General features: G+C 37.8%; 1 protein-coding gene across 3 annotated transcripts; it reads right to left on the reverse strand.

The window, feature by feature from the left end:
• Window positions 320-6,570, reverse strand: LOC107618874. 3 transcript variants are annotated; one of them, XM_016321049.2, is made up of 4 exons: window positions 5,548-6,570; window positions 2,316-3,439; window positions 1,001-1,401; window positions 320-923 (listed from the first exon to the last, which is right to left on the reverse strand). In XM_016321049.2, the coding sequence occupies exons 2-4, from the start codon at window positions 2,326-2,328 to the stop codon at window positions 744-746; spliced, it is 594 nt and encodes a 197-aa protein (XP_016176535.1). In that variant the 5' UTR covers window positions 2,329-3,439; window positions 5,548-6,570; the 3' UTR covers window positions 320-743. The 3 variants fall into 3 exon arrangements, with proteins under 3 accessions (XP_016176535.1, XP_016176533.1, XP_020966108.1); XM_016321047.2 differs by having other exon boundaries at window positions 3,279-3,439; window positions 5,548-6,568; XM_021110449.1 differs by lacking the exon at window positions 5,548-6,570 and adding an exon at window positions 5,459-5,480 and having other exon boundaries at window positions 3,279-3,439.

Raw genomic sequence — 22,163 nt, forward strand, 5'->3', positions numbered from 1 at the left:
CCAGGAAACCACCCACACATGGAAGGCTCGCCGTGATATGCGAAGGTCCATACCGAATTCAGCATGTCCTTAGCAAAGGCGCCTACTCATTACAAAGACTAGAGGGGGACGAAGTCCCTGGAATCTGTAATATCTCATTTTTAAGAAACTACTTTATGTAATTGTGATGAGGACAAGAGGAGACACTCTTTTTCTTACTGCTGTGGTTTTTCCCACATTGGGTTTTTTTTTTTTTTTTCACAGAGAGGGTTTAATGAGGTCCCTCACCCCTCATCACCCCATGTATGACGAATGTCAAATTAATAATAAATGACCATACTATCTATCAACTACTCTCATTACAAACAAACAAATCCTACATAGGGATAAACATTCCAAAATATTCCAATAAGGAATCCAAACTTCAGTTTCGCGAAACAAACAAGCCAAATCCAAATTTTCAAACAAACAAACTAATACAGAAAAACATCAAAATACAAAGGAAGCACTAATCAGCCTTCCCCACTGACTCACTCTCATCCTGCTTCTCACCCAATGTCCCATCTTCTATCAACTGCCCATCTTGGATAATCTTTGTAACATCCAACATGCTGACGTCAACCTCAGGCACCACAACACCAATCTGGCTAACTGCTCGATCGAAACCTAAAGTAAAAGCAGACAGCACTTATTCCTCAAACTCAGGAATCCTAGAGTTTAATTTCCCAATCTCAGTAGCTGAATCCTCCTTTAACTTGGTAAGCTCAGTACCTGCCTCTTTTAATTTCTCTCGTAGCCTTCAACTCATTCCTTAGTTTTAATACCTTCTCATCTTTTTCCTGCAAAGAAGCCTTCAGCTTTTTTATGGCAGCAACATTATCACCTTCCAAAATAGAATCTAACTCGGAGGTCCTCCCAATGGACATCAACCGAGCCCCAATGACCTAACAAGAGCATACACAAACTTTGTAACATCATATAAGAAAAACAAACAAAGCATTAAGAAAGTATATACGCTTACCTGCAAATACCGGGCCACGCCAGTTTTTCCAGCCTCATGAATGATCTTTACGTCAGAATCAACCTGGGCAAATTCGTCCGAAACGACCATGAAGGGATAACCAGTAGACCACAGCGATCGTTCAGGACCATCTCTATAGCCGTGAAGCATCACCTGGCTCTCATGAGCCGAACAAATCTCCTCCGCAGTGAATGCCCTAGCATCTTCCTTAACACCAGTAAGATCAAGAGCTCTCAACGACCCATCACCCCTTTTTCTTTTCAGACTACCATCAGCAGTTGAACAATCAAAAACAATATCGCTTTCCCTCACATTTGTTGACAAGCCTTCCTTTTCTTTCTTCTTAGTCTTTGAAACAAATGCCTTTAAATTAGCGGTAGTAAGAGTAGAAGCCTTCTCACCTACAAACACAGAAACATACATAACCAACCATTACAAAATTAACACAAAACACCAAATACCACAACAAATTACCCAGATATTCCTCAATAGCCTCTCTATCTCCCTCCAGCTTCAAAATACTTGATATCGATAGCGACTCAGATGAGGACATCGCAGAAATTAAAAAATCCAACACATACTCTTCACTCTTTACTCTATCCTCACAATCCAAAATTTGTTTAGGCTCAGGAGACCAATAAACAGGAAATCTCTCAATCATTAACGAGTCCAAAAAGAAAGGCTAAAACTCTTCCTCAATCTGCACCTTAACGAACATTTCTTTGAAATCCTTGAAAGACTGTTTATACAAACTGAATATACTTCGGCCAAGGTGACTGCTCAAGTTAACCCAACACCCCCCCTTCCACACCCCTTTAGCTTGGAACAAAGAAAAGAATAAACCAAGCGACGGATAGCACTCAAGATACCCCATCAGACACTCAAAAGCCCGGACAAAAGCCTAGGAGTTTGGATGCAACTGTGTGGGAGCACAGTTAAGTTGTGATAATACACCAAACTCAAAAATCACAAAAGGGAAACCTTACCCCCAATTCGGTCAACATGTAAGTGTATATATAGAAGTAAGACCTGTCCAAACGCCGTTCACAAACTCTATCATCTTCACCACAAGGCAGAATCCTAACCCCTAACTGATCCCCATTTCTAACCTACCTACATTCGTTTAATTGGGAAATTAGCTCAGCGGAACTAAAAATAGACACACGATTTCTCACATCAATATCTACCCAACCATACGGGTCATTACTATCCATCACAATTTTCTCCTTTTTACCTATACCACGACAACACAGAAAAAACACAGAGAAAGCAAAAAGACAGCAAGACAGTAAAAGTGAAAAGTCAGAAGACTAACCTTTCTTACTCATCGTTTCTACTAGAACAGAAGACAAGCGGACAACATAGAACAAACAAGTGGAAGTTACCAAGACATCTTTTCCAACACCCGCACGTTCTCCAATAACCAGAGGAAATGGCGCACCAAAGCCCAAATGCAGCCCACCAAAAAAAAACAAGTTGATCTTGGGGGCCCGTATACACTATATTTTCACGCACAATGATTCTAAAGCCGAAATAAAGCTCAACCTATTTTTTACAGGATAAGCTTGAGGGCTGTATACCATACCAACAACTTCGGCTACAGAATCATTGACCAAGCATTAAGCACAACTGAAAATATCTCTTCATATCCATACGCGAAGATCTCCGCACTATAACCGGACGATAACAAATATATGGAAAACAAACCCAAGAATCCCAGGCTATTCGCCCATCACACCGTTACAAAGCTCAGTCCCCGAAAGTCTATAAATATAAGCTACAACCCCAAGTGTAGCTAAGTCACATCCTTCAATACTGAGCTACACTAAGAAATCACATACCAATCTTATTTTCACAAAGCATTCCGCATTTTTAAGAAACCTACTAACTTGGGCGTCGGAGTCCTTTTTGCAGGTCCCACGTCGACGTTAACAGAGTCCCGAGGAATTCTCTCTGAGCACGAAGCAACAAGCCAAAGGAGCACTTGCTCGAGTTATAGCTCGGAGGAAGAATCCCAGCGCAGAACAACAAGTATATAAGAAATCAAACTCGGTGCAATCATCACATTATCCACAACAGAGCATATGCACAAGCCAAAATTAAGAGCAAAATATCAAAATATGCATCACTACTATATAATACTAAGTTATGTACAAACAAAATTAAAAAGTGCAATAAGCTAAGTAAAAAGTTCCTCAAAAGGATAAATTATATACAAAGTACCAAAAAAACATAAAAAGAAACTACACTAAAAGTGTTCAGAAATGAAGCTTGTCACCTAAAATGCGCTTGCTGAAGATACACAACCACCCCACACTTAAGATGTAGCACGGTCCTCGGTGCTCATGATCATGCGGAGTGGAAGGAGTCATCACTGTGTCACCTCCACCTTCAGCTGGTGGGTTAGGCGATAGAGTGGCTGCAAGAGTGATGGTGATGCTGAAAAGGAAAGAGCTAAGTCACAAAACAGCATATGAAGTGAACAGATAATAAAAATTTGAATGGAAGCATACATGAGAATCAAATTAAATCAAACATAAACATCTTCCAATCAAATTCAGAGCGTGAGGAAAGCTAACTTGCTTGTTCTCAAAGAATAAAAGAAGGAAGGAGCATTGTTACTATGCACAAAGAGAAAGAAAATGGTTAAAAGTTAAAAGTTAATGTTAGTTGAAAAGTAAAAAGAAAGTTAAAAGTTAAGTTATGTTAGTAAAAGGGAAAATGGTTAATTGAAAGAGAAAATAAAATTTAAAGTTAGGTGAAGGAAAAGAAAAAATTAGTTGAAAAAAAAAAACAAAAGTTAAATGTTATGTAAAAAGAAGGGAAAAGTTAGTAAAAGAAATGGAAGAAAAATCAAAAGTTAGGTGCATAGTCACAAGTTCCTTGATTCCAAAAAGTTTCAAAAATTTCAAAACAAGCAAGTTTGTATTCACTTCTAAACAATTCAAAATGCCAAAATAAGTGATGCACATGTATGTGTAGAGCACATAATCAAGTAAATATCAATCACAAGTAGTTGGCATGAATTAAAACAATTTGGTGTTGGAAAGTTAAAACTATTGAGAATAGGTTACTCAAGGAACATTCAAACACCAAATTCCAAGGAAGCATAAAAGTCACAAGTTGAAACAAGAATTGAAAACCTCATGATCTAAGTGACTTAATGAGAGTTAGGCAAAAATAAAATGAATCAATTCAACCACTTAGATTTAAAACCTTCAATCTTGTGAGTTTATGCAAAAGAGGCTCAAATTTTCCAAAGAATTTCAAGTTTATGGTCAATTTAAAAATTCACTTGAACTATTCAATGCATAGAAGTAAATTAGCATCACAAGTAAGCAAAGAAAGTTAGAAGCATGAACAAAACTTGCAAAGAAGTTCTTGAGGCAATCAGAGATCATGTAGCAAACAAGGGTCTATTTTGACACAGAAATTCGTCAAATAAAACTTTTTTGCTCAAACAACACAACGCAGCTTAATTTGGCAATCAAATAGAATAGCAGCGGAGTAGTGAATGCAAAAACCTCAACATCCAACAACCAAAACAAAGAAGCAATCAGCCGGATAGTCACTCAATAGAGTTAACAACAGTTGGAAACCAAAAGCAATGAAATACCAACTCAATCAATTAATTGAATCAAAGACGAATATTGAAAACATATTAAGATAAATTCTGGCAGCATTTCAGCAGTAAATTGGCCTATTTCCCCAAACTCAAACAATCAATTCAGATTCCATATGAATTCTTTGACAGTTAAAAGCACAAAAAATCATAATGAATTCATAGGAAGTAAGTAAATAAGCCAATTCCAGCAAGAAAACATGAGCAAACAATTAAAATCAATCCAACCAGCAACAATGAGAAAATAATGGCTCAAGATACAGCACCAAAATAGCAACAATACAGAAAAATAATGGACTCAATCAGCATTCTTTTCTTTGAAGTCCATACCCAATCACAAGTATTCAACATGAACTTAAACAAATAAGCATCCTGAATCAAGTGATTAGGTTCAAATTGGCACAAAATAGCAGCAATACAAGTTCAATTCATGCATTAAGTAAAATTGTCATCACTACAAACAAAATCCAGAAATTGTGCATTCCAAACAACAGCCATCAGCAAGAGTATAGCAACAATCACAATCGAAATTCATAGCAGCCCTCAGCAAGGATAAAGCAACAAAAACACTATGCAGCTTCAAGAAACCAATTTCAAACAAAGAAAGTTTTCCATTCCCAAACACCAACAGCAATATCTCAGAAGTTCAATAGAAATTCGGTCAAACAACTAACCAAATGAACTCAACAGCAATTTAACCATCAATTCAATCAGAAAAATCAAATCAGAATCTATGATTCCACATCATAAACAGCAACCTGAACAACAATATTCATCAACAAACAGAATTTTTCAACACTTACAGCTAAAATCAAAATCCAATAAACTAAACTAACCTATCCTAACAACCTAGAATCCACTAAACAGAAATCCGAATCTAACTAAGTAAATCAGATAAGAAAATAAAGAGAAGTAAAACTAAAACCTGTTTGAAGAACAGAAAAGAAAAATGCAAAAACAGGGGAAGCAGGGGTTGTGCAGTAGCAGAGGTGGAGGGATGCCGGCCCAGAGGTGGCGGCTTCAACAGGGGTGTAGGCAGAAGCGGCAGTGACGGAACAGAGGCTGAGACGCAGGGGTGAGCTCCTGGGGTGCGGTGGTGCTCAGCAACTGGTTCGGCGAGAAGAGTGCGGCGATGGTGGAATCGCGGAGGTGAGGCCTCGAAACAGTGAAGGTGTTGAGGCGTGCTGGGTGGTGTCGCCGAAGGTTCAGTCGCCCTAGGCGGCTCTAAGGTTCGGACATGGATGTGGATCAGGGTTCGTGGAGAGATGAGCAGAGGTTGGTGGGCTGGAGACTGGTTCGGCGCTGAGCCAAGGAGGTTGCGACGGCGGCGCTGCGAAGGGAAGAAGAAGGAAGAGGGTCGTGGTCGACGGTGATGGTTGGCGGTCAGGGAAGGCCGAAGAGGGTGATGAAGAAGGAGTGATGGTCTGGTTTTTGTGGTGACCCCGCGGAGAAGGTGAGAAGAGGGGAAGAAGAAAAGAAAGGGGCGCGGCGGTGTTGTGGACTTGCGGAAGGAAGGTGAGGAGAAGAAGAAGAAAGAGGGAAGGAGAAAGCCGCGGTTGCAGAGCGGATGGACAATGATGGAGATTTGAAACAGAAGTAGAGAACTTCGCGGTGGTGATAAGGAAGATGGTGGGTGTTGGATGGCTCAGAGAAGATGAAAGGGGAAGAGAAAGGGTTGCGGCTGGGTGGTCGCCGGTGATAGTGAGCGGCGGCGGTTGGTTCGTTGGTGGGTGGTGGGCGTTGAAATGGAGAAGGAGAGGATAGGGATGAATGTTGGGGAAGGAGGAGAGGGGTACTGAGGAGTCACACGGTTCTCATCTAAGGGGGGAATGCAGACGCACCAACAGTGCCGGTGCTCCCAACAGAGGAGGGTGAATTGGGAGCGCGTACGCATCAACGCACGAAAAGAAAAATGGACAATAGTGCGTATGCATATGCTGCTGTACAAACGCCACGGATAGAAGGGTAGTATGGAAGTGTGTGCTCGCATAGCAAGTGTGCGTGTGCACAGCACAAACAACGATTTTTTTATTTTTCAAACAGAAATTAACTCAACATTTTAATACGCATATAAATAAGAAATTAATAAAAATATGCAACTATTTACATTCAACTTTAAAATTAATCCAAAATTTTATCTTTCAAATCAAAATTATGAACTATTCAAAGCACTTTTAATATGTACAAACAAAAATCTATCTAAATTTAACTATCTAGAGAGTAATTAAAAAAATTAAACATGCAACTCAAGTCAAAAAGGTAATTTAAAACAAAATTACTAGCTATATTACATATACATTTTAAAACAAAAATCTATTAAAGCCAGCTAACAATCAAGAGAAATTTACAAACAAAAACAAGCAACCAATCAAAAACAAACTATTCACATATTCACATATAAACAATAGCCAACAATGTAACACCATTGCAATCCCCGACAACGGCGCCAAAATTTGACAACGGCCAAAAGCATGGATTAGGAATTTGATTATCAAAATGGAATTGGCGTTGTAAGTATAGTCCTAACCCAACAAATTAACCATCAATCAAATATTATCACAATACAAACCAAATATAAACCGAGAGTATTTAGACTCCCGGGTCGTTCTTCCCTAGGAGTTGCAATGAAGTGTATAATTATTGGCTATGAGAGGAAAGCATGGGGAATTGAGAATGAAAGCAAGAGAGCAAGAGATATAAATAACAAGAAATTAAATGATCATGCAAGGAATGTAAATGGAGGCAAGTAAAGGCAACGAAAAATGGAAATTGAAAGCTAAAAAGGACTCTTGGCAAGAAGTGCGTAATCTAGGTTTCCTATCCTAGTTGTGGACCACAAACATGGCAATTGTGTGGAATCAATCCAAACTAGTCAATCCTCCTTGAGAATTAGTCAAAAGCATAATTGATCTCAATCCATAAGTCCTAGTCAACTCACTAATTACTTAGTGAAAGACTAGCGTCAATGGAAACCAAACCAATTAACTATTCTCACACAATGCGGAATGGACATCCATAACTCAATTCCACCCAAACATCCAATTTCTCAACCAAGAGTGTGAAAACTAAACATGCAAGAAATTAAACATCAAAGTAATAAAAGTCAAAGCAATTAACTTCAAATGCAAGAAACCTCTTGGCAAGTAATTGAGAGCTAAAGCTACCTATCCTAGCCATTGACCACAAACATATGATGATTATGAAGAGTTAATCCTACTTAGTCAACCTTACATCGAAGACAAGTCAAATAGGCATAGTTAATTTCAATCCCTAAGTCCTATGTCAACACTAAGGGTCACATAGAGTCAAGGGAGACCAAATCAACTAACTACTCTAATATATCAAACAAGAATGGACATTAATGACTCAATGATCACCATAGTCAACAATTCCAAGCCAAGAGTGAAGAAAAACTAAGTGAAAACTAAGCCAAACATTTTATCAAATACTTGGTGTGCATGAAAATAAAATAATATTAAATTATATTAAAAATAAAATCTAAAACAACAAAAGCAAGAAAATGACAATAACAACTAAAGAAAGCAATAAATGACATGAAAACATAAATTTGCATTAATTGGAATTAAAATAACTAAGGTGTTCATAACATGAAAATTACTATAAAAGAGAAAATAACAAAAGAGATGAAGAAGGTAATGACAAGAAAGCATAGAAACATAAATGAAACTACACTAAAACAAGAATTAAAGTGCTGAAATTAAAGGAAACTAAGCTAAAAACCCTAATTCTAGAGAGAGGGTGAGCTTCTCTCTCTAGAAACTAAGAGAAAACATCATAAAAGCTAAACCTAATTGCCCCCCCTTCATCCCTCTTCAATTTGGCTTGAAATAGCTTCAGAAATGAGTTGGATTGGGTTTTGGGAGCCCAGAAATCTCCCCCAGCGGTTTGCAATTAATGAGCTCACGTGCCAGGACGTGTGCGTACGCACAGGTGTGTGCGTACGTACACTTGCTATTTTCTGACTTGTGCGTACGCACAAATTGTGTGCGTATGCACACTTAGACTTATATCCAACATAACAAATTGTATATCATTTTGAAGCCTCGAACGTTAGCTTTCCAATACCGCTGGAACTGCCTCATTTGGACCTCTTTAGCTCAAGTTATGATCACTTTAGTACCGAGAGGTAAGGATTGGCAACTTTACAAACCCTTCATTTCTTGAATTCTCCCATTTTGCATGCTTTCCTTCCACTTCTTCAATCCATACATGCCTTGTAAGCCTGAAATTACTCAACAAACACATCAAGGCATCAAATGAAATTAAAGTGAATAAAATTTAGCAATTATAAAGCTTAAAAAGCATATTTTCACTTTCAAGAACAATTTAGGGAGAAATTATGAAACTATGCTATTTCAATGGATAAATGCAAGAAAAGTTGATGAAATCCACCCAAATAGAGCAAATAAATACCATGAAATGTGGATTCATCAGTCGTCAAGAAAAACTCACAATAGAGTGAGGTCGAATCCCACAGGGATGGATTGGTTGAGCAACTTTAATTAGAGGAGTGTTCTAGTTGAACTAAGCGAAATTGAATTGAGAATTGCAGAAATTTAAATGGCGGGAAATGTAAATAGCAAGGAATGTAAATAACTGAAAATAAATTACAGAATGTAACGAGCATAAATTAAATTGCAGAAACTTAAATGGGAATGGGGATGATTGAGCATAAATGTAAACAACATAAATTAAAGAATGGGATAGATCAGAATGGGGAGGTTCATTGGGCTTAGGAGATATTGTATTCTCCAGATCAAGTTCATTATCATCTCTTCCTCAATCAATGCATTCATTGATCTTCTTGGCAATCTTAGGTGATTGGATCCCAATCTCTTGGCAATCAAATATCTCTAAGCTTGAACAATTGCCCAATGTCTTGATCTAATTACTCATGGGAAGAGATGAAGTATGATCACTAATTATACCACATGTTTTTCTAGATCAAAGTATTGGTAGGATTACATGTCACTATATCTATCCAACCCCCTACCCAGTCCAACATGAGAAAGAATTTCTAGCATGATTTCCTCATTCCTCTTTAAAGGTTCTGAGAAAATCCAAGTATGAACAATTTCTCTTTCGAGACAATTTTTCAATTGGATGGAGATCAAAAGCTTTCAAGCAAAATAAAGAGAAAAGAAAGAGGAAGAAAAATGAAAACTATTATTGATCCATTGAATTACAACAGAGATCCCTAACCCAATGAAAAGGGGTTTAGTTGTTCATAGCTCTGGGAATGAAAATTGAAATTGAAAAGTGCATTGCAAAAGTAAACTGAATTTACAGAGAGTGTTTACAATCCTGGATCCCCAGGTTCTCGATCTCCTTTCTAACTCAAACTCTTTGCTATTTATACATTTTCTTCCTTCATTCTTCAAGTCTTTGGACTGGGCTTTGGCCTTTGTTGAAGCAGTTAAAGTGGCTCTCAATGATGTTGAGAAGGGACGTTGGCAGACTAACGTTCATACTCTGCATGGGTGCCCAATTGTAATAGAGCTGGCATCAACGTTGGTGATCAACATTTACAGGAAAACGTTGAGTCAAACATTCTTTTGAAAAAGGATTGAGCATTGCCACTAACGTTTGACTCAACGTTGGTGCACCAACGTTCGTTCATCCACGCGTGCGTGTCGCCCACGCGTACGCGTCAAAACAGCATTTTGCGCGTATGCGTTGCTCATGCGTTCGCGAGATTGGTTAAAATTCATGTTCACGCGTACACGTCACAGCAGATTTTCCAACTCCAGATTTGAAATTTTTATCGTGGGCGTTGGACCTAACGTTGGTTCACTAACGTTACCTCTAATGACTTGTGCGTACGCACACTGCCTTGTGTGTGCGCACACTTGAACTTTTTCTTCTTGTGCATACGCACACAAAGAAATTTTCTCAGCACCAACTTTGAGTCTCATCGAAGACGTTGGAGGTAACGTTGGTGAGCCAACGTTCCCTCCAATGTTGCACCCCTTTTGGTAAGAATGTTGCCAACAACATTGGTGAGCCAACTTTGGCCACCAACGTTGCACTTTAAGCCCATTTAGAATGTTGCCTAGCAACGTTGGTGAGCCAACTTTGGCCACCAATGTTGCATGGCCCTCTTCCCCAACGTTTGAGGCAACGTTGGTGAGCCAACTTTGGCCACCAATGTTGCTTCCCTTGCCTCTTCCTTGCCATTCCTCTTCTTCTTTCCACCTATCATCAACCAAACAAATGCTTCAAAGTCTTGCTATAATCACAAGATTTTTGCATCATTCATATCATCAAGCAAATCTATCATAAATCTCATGAAAATGCATCAATTTAACCATGTTTGATTGAATCAAGACATGCATGAAATTCTCATCCAATTACTTACTTATTGCTCAAGAAAGTGCATGAAACTTAATGAAAACAGATGAAAAAGGCTTGTGAAATTAGCCTAAGATGCCTTGGCATCACAACACCAAACTTAAATCTTGCTTGTCCCCAAGCAAGCAGTAAAACATAAGATGAATGAGTGAAAACAGAGAGGAATATAAGTCCTTATTGGGAAGCAATAGATCTTGGTTCATGGGATTTTATGCAGGATATATTTTCATGCACACCAAGTATTTGATAAAATACTTGGCTTAGTTTTCACTTAGTTTTTCTCCACTCTTGGCTTGGAATTGATGACTTTGGTGATCATTGAGGCATTGATGTCCATTCTTATTTGATATATTAGAGTAGTTAGTTGATTTGGTCTCCCTTGACTCTATGTGACCCTTAGTGTTGACATAGGACTTATGGATTGAAATTAACTATGCCTATTTGACTTATCTTCGATGTAAGGTGACTAAGTAGGATTAACTCTTCATAATCATCATGTGTTTATGGTCAATGGCTAGGATAGGTAACCTTAGCTCTCAATCACTTGCCAAGAGGTTTTCTTGCATTTGAAGTTTCCTTTCCTTGCATTTTATTGCTTTGGCCTTTATTGTTTTGACTTTAATTTCTTGCATGTTCATTTAATTCCTTGCTATTTACATCTCTTGCTCTCTTGCAATCATTCCCAATTCCCCATGCTCTCTCATAGCCAATAATTGAACATTTCATTGCAACTCCTAGGGAAGATGACCCGAGGTTTAATTACTCTCGGTTATTTTGTATTGGATTTAATATTTGATCTTGAGAATTTATTGTTGGTTTGGACTATGCTACCAATGGATTGATGCCTGTTTTGATCGATTCTGAACCGACATAAAATTCTCTATATCAAATTTAGCGCCGTTGCTGGGGAGTTGCAATTGTTGGGAATAATACACCATTCCCCCTTGAGAAAACACCTTTGACAGAGAAATAAAATAGACACAATCACAACACAAGAATTTAACGTGGAAACTCCAATTACCGGAGAAAAAACCACGGCCGTTGTCAAATGACAACCAGAGAATATCACTATGTGAAAATTGTTACAACACATAGACTTCTTTCTCTCACCGGCACCCCAGTACACCCACACTCTCTCAAAGCAAATATCTAACTACACCTCACAACACTCTCTAATAAAGAGTACAGAGGAAAAGAAAAATCAGATACAAGCTTAAAGTGTTTCTGACTGGTGCAAAAATAAATGGAGAACTTAGCCTCATATTTATAGCCTAGGCCACCCACTCCATTTGCTATCCTAAGTGAAAAACCATTATGTCCATGATTTGTATCTTTGATTAGCTTGGGTTTGAGTGTGTGTGTTAATCAAGTGTGGGGGGATTTGTGGGAAACATTGGTAGTTACTACGGTGTTCATTGAGAATATTTGGAAAAATGGGTAAACACCCATGCATCTATAACTTAAAATATATGCATCTCTCTTATATGATAAAAGAAAAATTTTGATGTACATACTTTGTTTATGAAAAAAAATTGATAATAAGAATGTAAATAAGAGATGCATATGTAGTTGAATTGAAAAGAAAATGCATGAGTGAATGTGAGAAAGGGATAAATGGGTAGTTAGGATTGTTTTGTTATGAATATAAGATGATATATAGGATTAGGTGGGATACTTGAGCTAATCAAAGATCCAATCTAATAGCCCACTTAACCATATTAATCCTACCCTTACCTAAGCCCCATTACAACCCTCAAAAGTCCTCATGATTGATGGAGGATTGAGTGATTAAACCCTACACACTAAGCGATTTGAGTGTAAACACACCCGGTGAGGGTTTCAATTGCTCAATTCTATGTTCCCATTGTTTATCTTGTATCTTCTTGCAAGTTGTTGAAATGAATTTTGGAAATTTCAAATCGATTCTTTGGACATTGATTATATTGCTATATTTTCTTGTCTTAGCCCTAATGATTAATTGTTGGATAGATTGAGATTCTTTTGTTTGTTTTTGCCAAACTCAATAGAAATCATAGTATAGATATAGATAGATAGCAATTAGTGTAGTTGCATTGAATAAATCATTTACCCTTTCATTCATCCCCTTTGGTTGTGTTTAGCATGAGGACAATGTATTGTCTAAGTATGGAGGAATTGATGATTCCATATTTTACGATATATTTTGGTTTCATTTGAGTGGATTTCATCACATAAATCCACATTTATTCATCTAAGTAGCATGCTTTTGAGATTTCTTCCTAAATTGTGCTTAAAGTGAAAACATGCTCTTTTGTGCTTAATTCTAGTCAATTTTATTCACTTTAATCCCATTTGGTGCCTTGATGTATTTGTTAAGTGATTTTAGGTTTCCAAGGCAAGTATGGATTGAAGAAGTGAGGAAAAGGGCATGCAAAAGGGAAGAAACCATGAAGAAATGGAGTTTGGAAGTTCCAGCACCCGTGCATACGCACAAGTATGCGTGCGTACACACAAGAGGGATTTGCGAGCAACGCGTACGCGTGACCCACGCGTACGTGTGGATGCATTTTTGCTAGTCGATGCGTATGCGTGACCCGAATCACGTGAGCTCATTAATGCAAATCGCTGGGGGCGATTTTTGGGCAGTCCAACTCATTTCTGAAGCTATATCAGGCCAAAGGAAAGCTGAATGAAGAGGGGCAATTAGGTTTAGCTTTTATGATGTTTTCTCTTAGTTTCTAGAGAGAAAAGCTCCCCCCTCTCTCTAGAATTAGGGTTTTCTTAGTCAATTTCCTTTTAATTTCAGCTTTTAATTCTTGTTCTAGTGTAGTTTCCTTTATGCTTTCATGTTCTTTTATCTTGTTCTTCTTCATTTCTCTTATTGTTTCCTTTATTTTGTCATTTTCATGTGATGAACACTCTTTGTCAATTTTAATTTTAATCAATGTAACTTATGTTTTATGCTCATTTATTGCTTTCGTGAGTTGTTATTGTTATTTTCTTGGTTTGGTAGCTTTAGAATTGATTTTATTGTAATTTAATATTATTTTATTTTCATGCACACCAAGTGTTTAATAAAATGCTTGGCTTAGTTTTCACTTAGTTTTTCTCCACTCTTGGCTTGGAATTGATGACTTTGGTGATCCTTGAGGCATTGATGTCCATTCTTGTTTGATATATTAGAGTAGTTAGTTGATTTGGTCTCTCTTGACTCTATGTGACCCTCAGTGTTAACATAGGACTTAAGGATTGAAATTAACTATGCCTATTTGACTTATCTTCGATGTAAGGTTGACTAAGTAGGATTAACTCTTCATAATCATCATGTGTTTGTGGTCAATGGCTAGGATAGGTAACCTTAGCTCTCAATCACTTGCCAAGAGATTTTCTTGCATTTGAAGTTTTATTTCCTTGCATTTTATTGCTTTGACCTTTATTGTTTTGACTTTAATTTCTTGCATGTTCATTTAATTCCTTTCTATTTACATCTCTTGCTCTCTTGCAATCATTCCCAATTCCCAATGCTCTCTCATAGCCAATAATTGAATGTTTCATTGCAACTCCTAGGGAAGACGACCCGAGGTTTAATTACTCTTGGTTATTTTGAATTGGATTTAATATTTGATTTTGAGAATTCATTGTTGGTTTGGACTATGCTACCAATGGATTGATTCCTTTTTTGATCGATTCTGAACCAACATAAAATTCTCTATATCAGTTAGTTTTTTGGTATGTGGAGTTGTAAGGTCTATGATCTTGATTCTGGGTTTGCTGGTTTCCCAACCCAAAATTTGGGTGGTTCTTCCAACCAGGGTTATAGGTTTTGGAGTGTAGATCATAGGCTTGTCTTGATGAGTTTCCAACATAATTAACTTGCTCCCAATCACCTCCTTCCTCTGCATTGAACTCTTCTTGAGCTGTTGGTTGAGTATTGACTACTGCAACTTGATTTCTCTCCATCTGCTTGGTGAGGTCTTCCAATTGCTTAGTGATTAGCTTGTTTTAAGCTAGTAATGCATCCATGTGATTAAGCTCTATCACCCCTCTATTGGTGCTTCTATCAGAGGCATAGAAGTATTCATTATTGGCTATAGTTTCTATGACATCGATGGCCTCTTCAATTGTCTTTTTCTTGTTGAGAGATCCTCCTGAAGAGTGATCTAAGGCCTTCTTTGATTCTTGTGACAATCCTTCATAGAAATTGTGCAGCTGTACCCATTCATTGAACATGTCTGGAGGGCACTTCCTTCATAGAGAGTTTCACCATCTTGTTGTCTAAATGTTTGTACCTCAACCCTCAATCTGTTAACTCTTTGGGAGGGTAAAATCTTGCCAAGAACTTATTTACCACATCTTCCCAAGTTGTCAAACTCTCCTTTGAAAAGGATTCTAGCAACTTTGATGCTTTATCACTGAGAGAAAAGAGCAACAAAAGCAATCTGTAGGTGTCAGGATGAACACCATTGGAATTTACAGTATCACATATTCTCAAAAATGTGGTTAGATATTAATTGGGATCTTCTTGGGCACTTCCTCCAAATAAGCAATTGTTTTGAACAAGGGTAATGAGTTGTAGCTTTAACTCAAAGTTATTAGCATGAATGGCTGGTTTTAGGATGCTTCTCCCACAGTTCCCAGGGTTTGGGTTGATATAAGAGCCTATAACTCTTTTCTCCTGCCCAATGATGAGGGAAAAACAATTCCACATAAACTAACCGGCATGTGCTGGGTCACATCAAGTAGTAAAACTCACAAAAGTGAGGTCGATCCCAGAGGAATTGATGAATTAAGCAACTTTAGTATGGTGATGAATTTAGTTAAGCTAATATTTGATGATTTGGGTGGAAATTGAGTGACAGAAAGTAAATTGCAGGAAGGCTAGAGTGCAGAAAGTAAATTGATGGAAAAGTAAATGGCAAGAGGATTGATTGATTGAAACTTAAAGTGCAAGAAATTAAAAAGAGCTGAAACTTAAATTGCAAGAAGGGTAAATAACTGAATCTTAAAGTACAAGAAATTTAAATTGCAGAATCTAAATTGCAAGAAAACTTAAATTGCATGAATAATAAAGGGAATTGGGTGCTGGGAAATCAAAATAGAAAAGGAAATGTAGATTGCAGTAAATCAGAGAGTTCTAAATGAAAAAATTCAAGGAAAGTGATTCATCAGGGATTGGAGATATTGCAATCCTTCATGAACCAATTAGATCTCAACTATTTTCTCAATCATATGAGTAGATCTATGGGGATTGAAATTGATTGGATCCCAATTCCTTGGTAATCCAATCTCTCTAATCACAATCAATCTTGTCAATTCCTTGATCTAATTGTCATGAGAAGAGGTTAAGTGCATATCTCTCATCCATAAGCCACAATATCTCTCAGGATCTCAATTCCTCCCGAATGATGTTGATCAAGAGAGTAGTGAAGGATAGAGCTCCAATTCTAATGAAAGTGATTCCCCTTCCGAGGCTCACACAAGCATTCACTGAATTAAACCCCCTTCCGGAGTGAAAAATCCAAAATCAAAACAGAAGATACCCAATTGCTACATAAAAGAATAGAGAAAAAGAATAATTTCATTGATTCATTGGAATTATAATAGAGCTCCTCCCCCTAATGAAATTGGGGTTAGTTCATCATTGCTCTAGGACCAAAATAGAAAAGAAAACTTGTAGAAGATGAAGAACAGAAAGGAAATTAAAATCAGATCTAAAATTCTAAAGAAAAGATCTAAAAAGAAGACTAAAAATGTGAGGTCCCCTAATGAAATCAAATTTTCCTCTATTTATACACTTTCCAATTCATTCATCAAGTACTTGGAGTGGACTTTTTGGCCTTTGATGAAGTAGGTCAGGATTGGTACTTGGATGCAGCTTCAGGAGAACGTAGCATTTTCAAATTGAGCGCAGCGTTCATTCATCGATGCGTATGCGTCTCCTGCGCGTGCGCGTCCTTGCTCACTGAGTACTCCTCACGCGTACGCGTGCTTCATGGCCATGCGTCCCTTTTGCATTTTACACATCGACGCGTACGCGTCATATACGCATGCACATCACTGCCATCTTCAGCCTCTATCATTCTTGTGCGTACCAATCATGTGTGTGTGTCCCTAGTAGCGTTCTTTAAACGAGCGCTACGTTCGCGCCATGAGCGCTCCCCATGCATGCGCGTCCCTTACGCATGCGCGTGGGTGTCAAAATGGCAATTCCCAGCTTCCGCTCCATCCACGCGTTCGCGTGCTTCTTTCCAGATGCTCCTTTGATGCGTGCGCGTCGGTCGCAAATCTTCAATCAAAAAATTTGAAATCATCGCAGGCGCTCCCTCAAGTGAACGTAGCACTCTTTTGGAAACGAGCGCTAATCATACCCACGCATACGCGTCATGCACGTGTACGCGTGGGTCCTCCAAAATTCTTCCCCTACATGTAAGCGTCCTTTACGCGTGCGTGTCGATAGAGAGTCTAGCGTTCTTCAATTGAATGTAGCATTATTCTGCACTGCCTCTCTTTCTCTTCATCTTTTCACCTGCAATTAATCAAACTTGCAATCAAAGTCTCACCAAAATCATAATGTTTTGCATCATTCATAATGATCACCTAATTGTTGCATAAATCTCGTGATTTTGTATAAAATTAATAATGTTTGATTGAATCAAGGTAAACATGAATTTTCACTCCAATCACTTACTTATTGTGCAAGAAAGTGCATGAAACCTAATGAAAACAAGTAAAAATGGCTAGCAAAACTAGCCTAAGATGACTTGTCATCACAACACCAAACTTAAATCTTGCTTGTCCCCATGCAAGCAGTAAAACATGAGAAAAATGAAAGAAAATAGAAGAGTATATTCATCCTTATTTGAAAGCATTCAGCTTAAGTTCTTGGGGTTTCATGCATACTGTAATTGAAGCTCTACTTTTATTAGTTTTCAGGTTTGAGATGTCCTTCAAGTGCTAACCAAGGTGCTGCTGTGAAACCTTTATTCATTGATCCTTGATGTTTGATTTTCTTTTTTTTTTTTTCTGCTGAGAAGCTTACACTTTTATTCACAGCTAAGTGTTATGTGTTGCAGCAGCTTTTTAGCTTTGTTTTTCAGTCAACACATCTTCACCCCAGACACTTAGCTCACAATTCATCTTAAGACATTAGTGCCCAGTACCACTTTGGGTTACTAAATGCCTTGTAACTAGGTTGCTCTTAATAATGGACTTTCGGTTGATAATCCCGGACTAATTAACCCAAGTTACCAAGTTTTAAAATACTCCTTAGAACCTAATTGTCCAAGTAGATCCTTGCACAAAAAGCACCACAGGCATATGTCCTAAGGTTCCAAGCTATTGGTGTCTAGCCTTATTATTTGTTCCTTTTATTTTTGTTGCCAATTCTTGGCTTTTCTTCCTGTCCTTCTTACTCTTTCTTTTTCCAAGGATCTTTATTCATTAAGAGTTCACAAACAGCAGCCTAGTTTTTACTATAAAAGAGCATTCTAACCCTTATCCTTTATTAGTGAGCTTACTTAAACAATCAAACATATATACCACCACTGAACTTTATTATCATCCCTATCAAATTGGAAATTTTACTTCTGTTTTAATATTTTCTTTTATTTATGCAGAAGGGAACAAGACATGAATTCAAATAGATGTAGATGAAGCAGACATTCTGGCTAGATCACTTAATTGAAGAATAAAATGACTGTAAACAAACAGAATGTAGACAAAGGTAAACTAATCAGAAAGTGGGTACAATTAGACTTCCAACTAAAGCACTTCAAGACATAAACAGTTGAGTAACAATAAAACCTTTTGGCATCTTCTTGCTTAGTCCTTCATCATCCTCCTTAGCTTTTGTACTTTTTTTGCTGCTGATGTATGATCCTTGCAAAAAGTTGAATGATTTTCTACAATGATAGTAGAAGTTGCTTGTCCTCCAAGCACTTGAAAAATGGTTAACATGCATGAATGTTTGTAGGCTTTTGAACTTACTTTGGTGTGTGAACACCAAACTTAGTTCCTTGCCAATGTTTCTTATGCAGCAGATTAATCACATACATGAAACCTTGTGCTTTTATTAAAGAAAACAGATTATGAACTAGAAACTAGACAAGTGCTAAGTAGTTTCTCTGGTTGTTTGGAGTTACTGATAAATTCTGCAGAGGGTTGTAATGTGTTATTGATGAAATCTGTGGTGGAACACCAAACATAAAACCATACATTCACCCTTTAAATTGTTTTGGTGTGCAACACCAAACTTAGCTCCTTGCAATGTAGAGAATTCTACTTTACTCTTTTATTGAAATAGCTAGGAAAAGAAAACTACCTCTGGTTGGGTTGCCTCCCAACAAGCGCTTGTTTATCGTCATTAGCTTGACATCCTCCTTCTTTGTTCATCCCAGCTCATGAACACTCTCATCTTTGTTCCAAGATCTTCCCAGATAATGCTTAGCTATGTCACCAATTGCGGTGTATATGTCTTTTGTGGCTTCATTCAGAAGTTCAAGGCTTCCATGTTGGAAAACCTTAGTTATCAGATAAGGAACAGTCCATTTAGAATTGAGTTTTCCAGGAAAAATCTTGAGCCTAGAGTTGTATAATAACACATGTTGCTGGTGCACAAAATTGTGATTCACACTTTTTACAACTCCGCACAACTAACCAGCAAGTGCACTGGGTCGTCCAAGTAATACCTTACGTGAGTAAGGGTCGATCCCACGGAGATTGTCGGCTTGAAGCAAGCTATGGTTATTTTGTAAATCTTAGTCAAGAGATTAATGATAAAAGTGATTGTATTTATGAAAAATAAATAACATGTAATAAATAGTACTTGAGATTCAGCAATGAGAAACAGGCTGAGGTTCCAGAGATGCTCTGTTATCTGAATCTCTGCTTTTCTACTGTCTTCTTCTCCAAACATGCATGGCTTCCTTCAATGGCAAGCTGTATGATCCTCTCGGATGAAAAATACCAAGTACGATCTCTGCACGGCTAATCAACTGTCAGATTTCTCATCTCGGCTGTAAAATACCATGTACAGCTACCGCACGGCTAATCATCTGTCGGTTCCCACTAGCATCGAAATAGGACCCTTGTCCTTTTGCACACTGTCACTGCGCCCAACATTCGCAGGTTTGATGCTTGTCATAGTCATCCCTTCCCGGATCCAACTCGGAATATCACAGACAAGGTTTAGACTTTCCGGATCCCAGGAATGCTGCCAATTGGTATCCATTATGGCGTTTAACGCCCAAAATACTACCCTTTTGGGCGTTTAACGCCCAGCCAGGTACCCTCACTGGCGTTTAAATGCCAGTTTTCCTTTCTCATTGGGCGTTTTGAACTCCCAGCTTTTTTTGTGTAATTCCTCTATTGTCTGTTCTGAATCTTCAATTCTCTGTATTATTGACTTGAAAAGACATAATTTTGAAAATTTTTTTAAATTTTTTTAATGATGAGAAATAATCAAAATGCAACTAATCATGGAAAACTAAGATTAAATCAACAATGCATGCAAGACACCAAACTTAGAAGTTTGTATACTAACAACTATAACAATTTGAAAATACATATGAGAAACAACAAAAGACACAAAACAAGAGAATTTAAAGATCAGAGCAAGAAAATCATCAAGAATAACTTGAAGATCAATGAAGAACATAATGCATGTAATTTTCGAAAATTAGAAGAATAAAGACATGCAATTGACACCAAACTTAAAATTAGACCCTAGACTCAAACAAGAAACATAAAATATTTTTGATTTTACGATTTTATAATTTTTTTTGTGATTTTTTGAAAATTACATGGAAAAGAAAATAAAGAGATTCAAAATTTTTAATGGGAATTCCAGGAATCATGCAATGTTAGTCTAAAACTCCGGTCCAGGAATTAGACATGGCTTACTAGCCAGCCAAGGTTTTAGTGAAAGCTTCGGTCCAAAACACTAGACACGGCCAATGGCCAGCCAAGCTTTAGCAGATTATTACGTTCAACAGAAAGATTGATAGAAATCAACAAGCCCTTGTGATGATAAGTTGAAACCTCGGTCCAAAAGATTAGACATGGCTTCACAGCCAACCAGACTTCATCAAATCATCATGAAACTCTAGAATTCATTCTTAAAAGTTCTGAAGAACAAAATAATAAATTTTTTTTGTATTTTTTTGAACTTTTTCAAAAATAAAAAGTAAAAGCTTAAACATAAAATAAAATTACCTAATCTGAGCAACAAGATGAACCGTCAGTTGTCCAAACTCGAACAATCCCCGACAACGGCGCCAAAAACTTGGTGCACGAAATTGTGATCATCAATGGCGTCAACAGCTTGGTATGCACAATTGTTTTCTCAACTCTTTGTCATAACTCCGCACAACTAACCAGCAAGTGCACTGGGTCGTCCAAGTAATAAACCTTACGTGAGTAAGGGTCGATCCCACGGTGATTGTCGGCTTGAAGTAAGCTATGGTCATCTTGTAAATCTCAGTCAGGCGGATTCAAATGGTTATGGAGTTTAAGATAATTGAAATATGAATAAAACATAAAATAAGATAGAGATACTTATGTAATTCATTGGTGAGAATTTCAGATAAGCGTATGAAGATGCTTTGTTCCTTCTGAACCTCTGTTTTCCTATTGCCTTCTTCCAATCATATATACTCCTTTCCATGGCAAGCTTATGTTGGGTTTCACCGTTGTCAATGGCTACCTCCCATCCTCTCATAGAAAATGGTCCAAATGCGCTATCACCGCACAGCTAATCATCTGTCGGTTCTCGATCATGTTGGAATAGGATCCATTGATCCTTTTGCGTCTGTCACTACGCCTAACACTCGTGAGTTTGAAGCTCGTCATAGTCATCCCTTCCTAGATCCTACTCAGAATACCACAGACAAGGTTTAGACTTTTCGGATCTCAGGAATGCTGCCAATAATTCTAGCCTATACCACGAAGACTCTGATCTCACGAAATGGAAGGCTCGGTTGTCAGGCGAGGCAACCATGTGTCATGAACTAGGAGGCTAAGAGATATGCACTCAAGCTATTGCAAGTAGAACGAAAGTGGTTGTCAGGCACGCGTTCATAGGTGAGAATGATGATGAGTGTCACGGATCATCACATTCGTCAGGTTGAAGAATGAGTGTATATCTGAGAGAAGAAATAGGCTTTAGTTGAATAGAAAAACAATAGTACTTTG

Source organism: Arachis ipaensis, chromosome B09 (genome assembly GCF_000816755.2).
Source record: "Arachis ipaensis cultivar K30076 chromosome B09, Araip1.1, whole genome shotgun sequence".
Lineage (NCBI taxonomy): Eukaryota > Viridiplantae > Streptophyta > Magnoliopsida > Fabales > Fabaceae > Arachis > Arachis ipaensis.

Excerpts from the sequence above, each read along its gene's own strand:
- LOC107618874 (XM_016321047.2), bottom strand. The coding sequence starts at position 3,372 with ATGACTCCTTCCACTCCGCATGATCATGAGCACCGAGGACCGTGCTAC. Across the intron at positions 1,402-3,278 it reads CTTCAGCAAGCGCATTTTAG|GTGAGAAGGCTTCTACTCTT; the intron begins GTGACAAGCTTC and ends CTGTGTTTGTAG. Across the intron at positions 924-1,000 it reads GCGTGGCCCGGTATTTGCAG|GTCATTGGGGCTCGGTTGAT; the intron begins GTAAGCGTATAT and ends TGCTCTTGTTAG.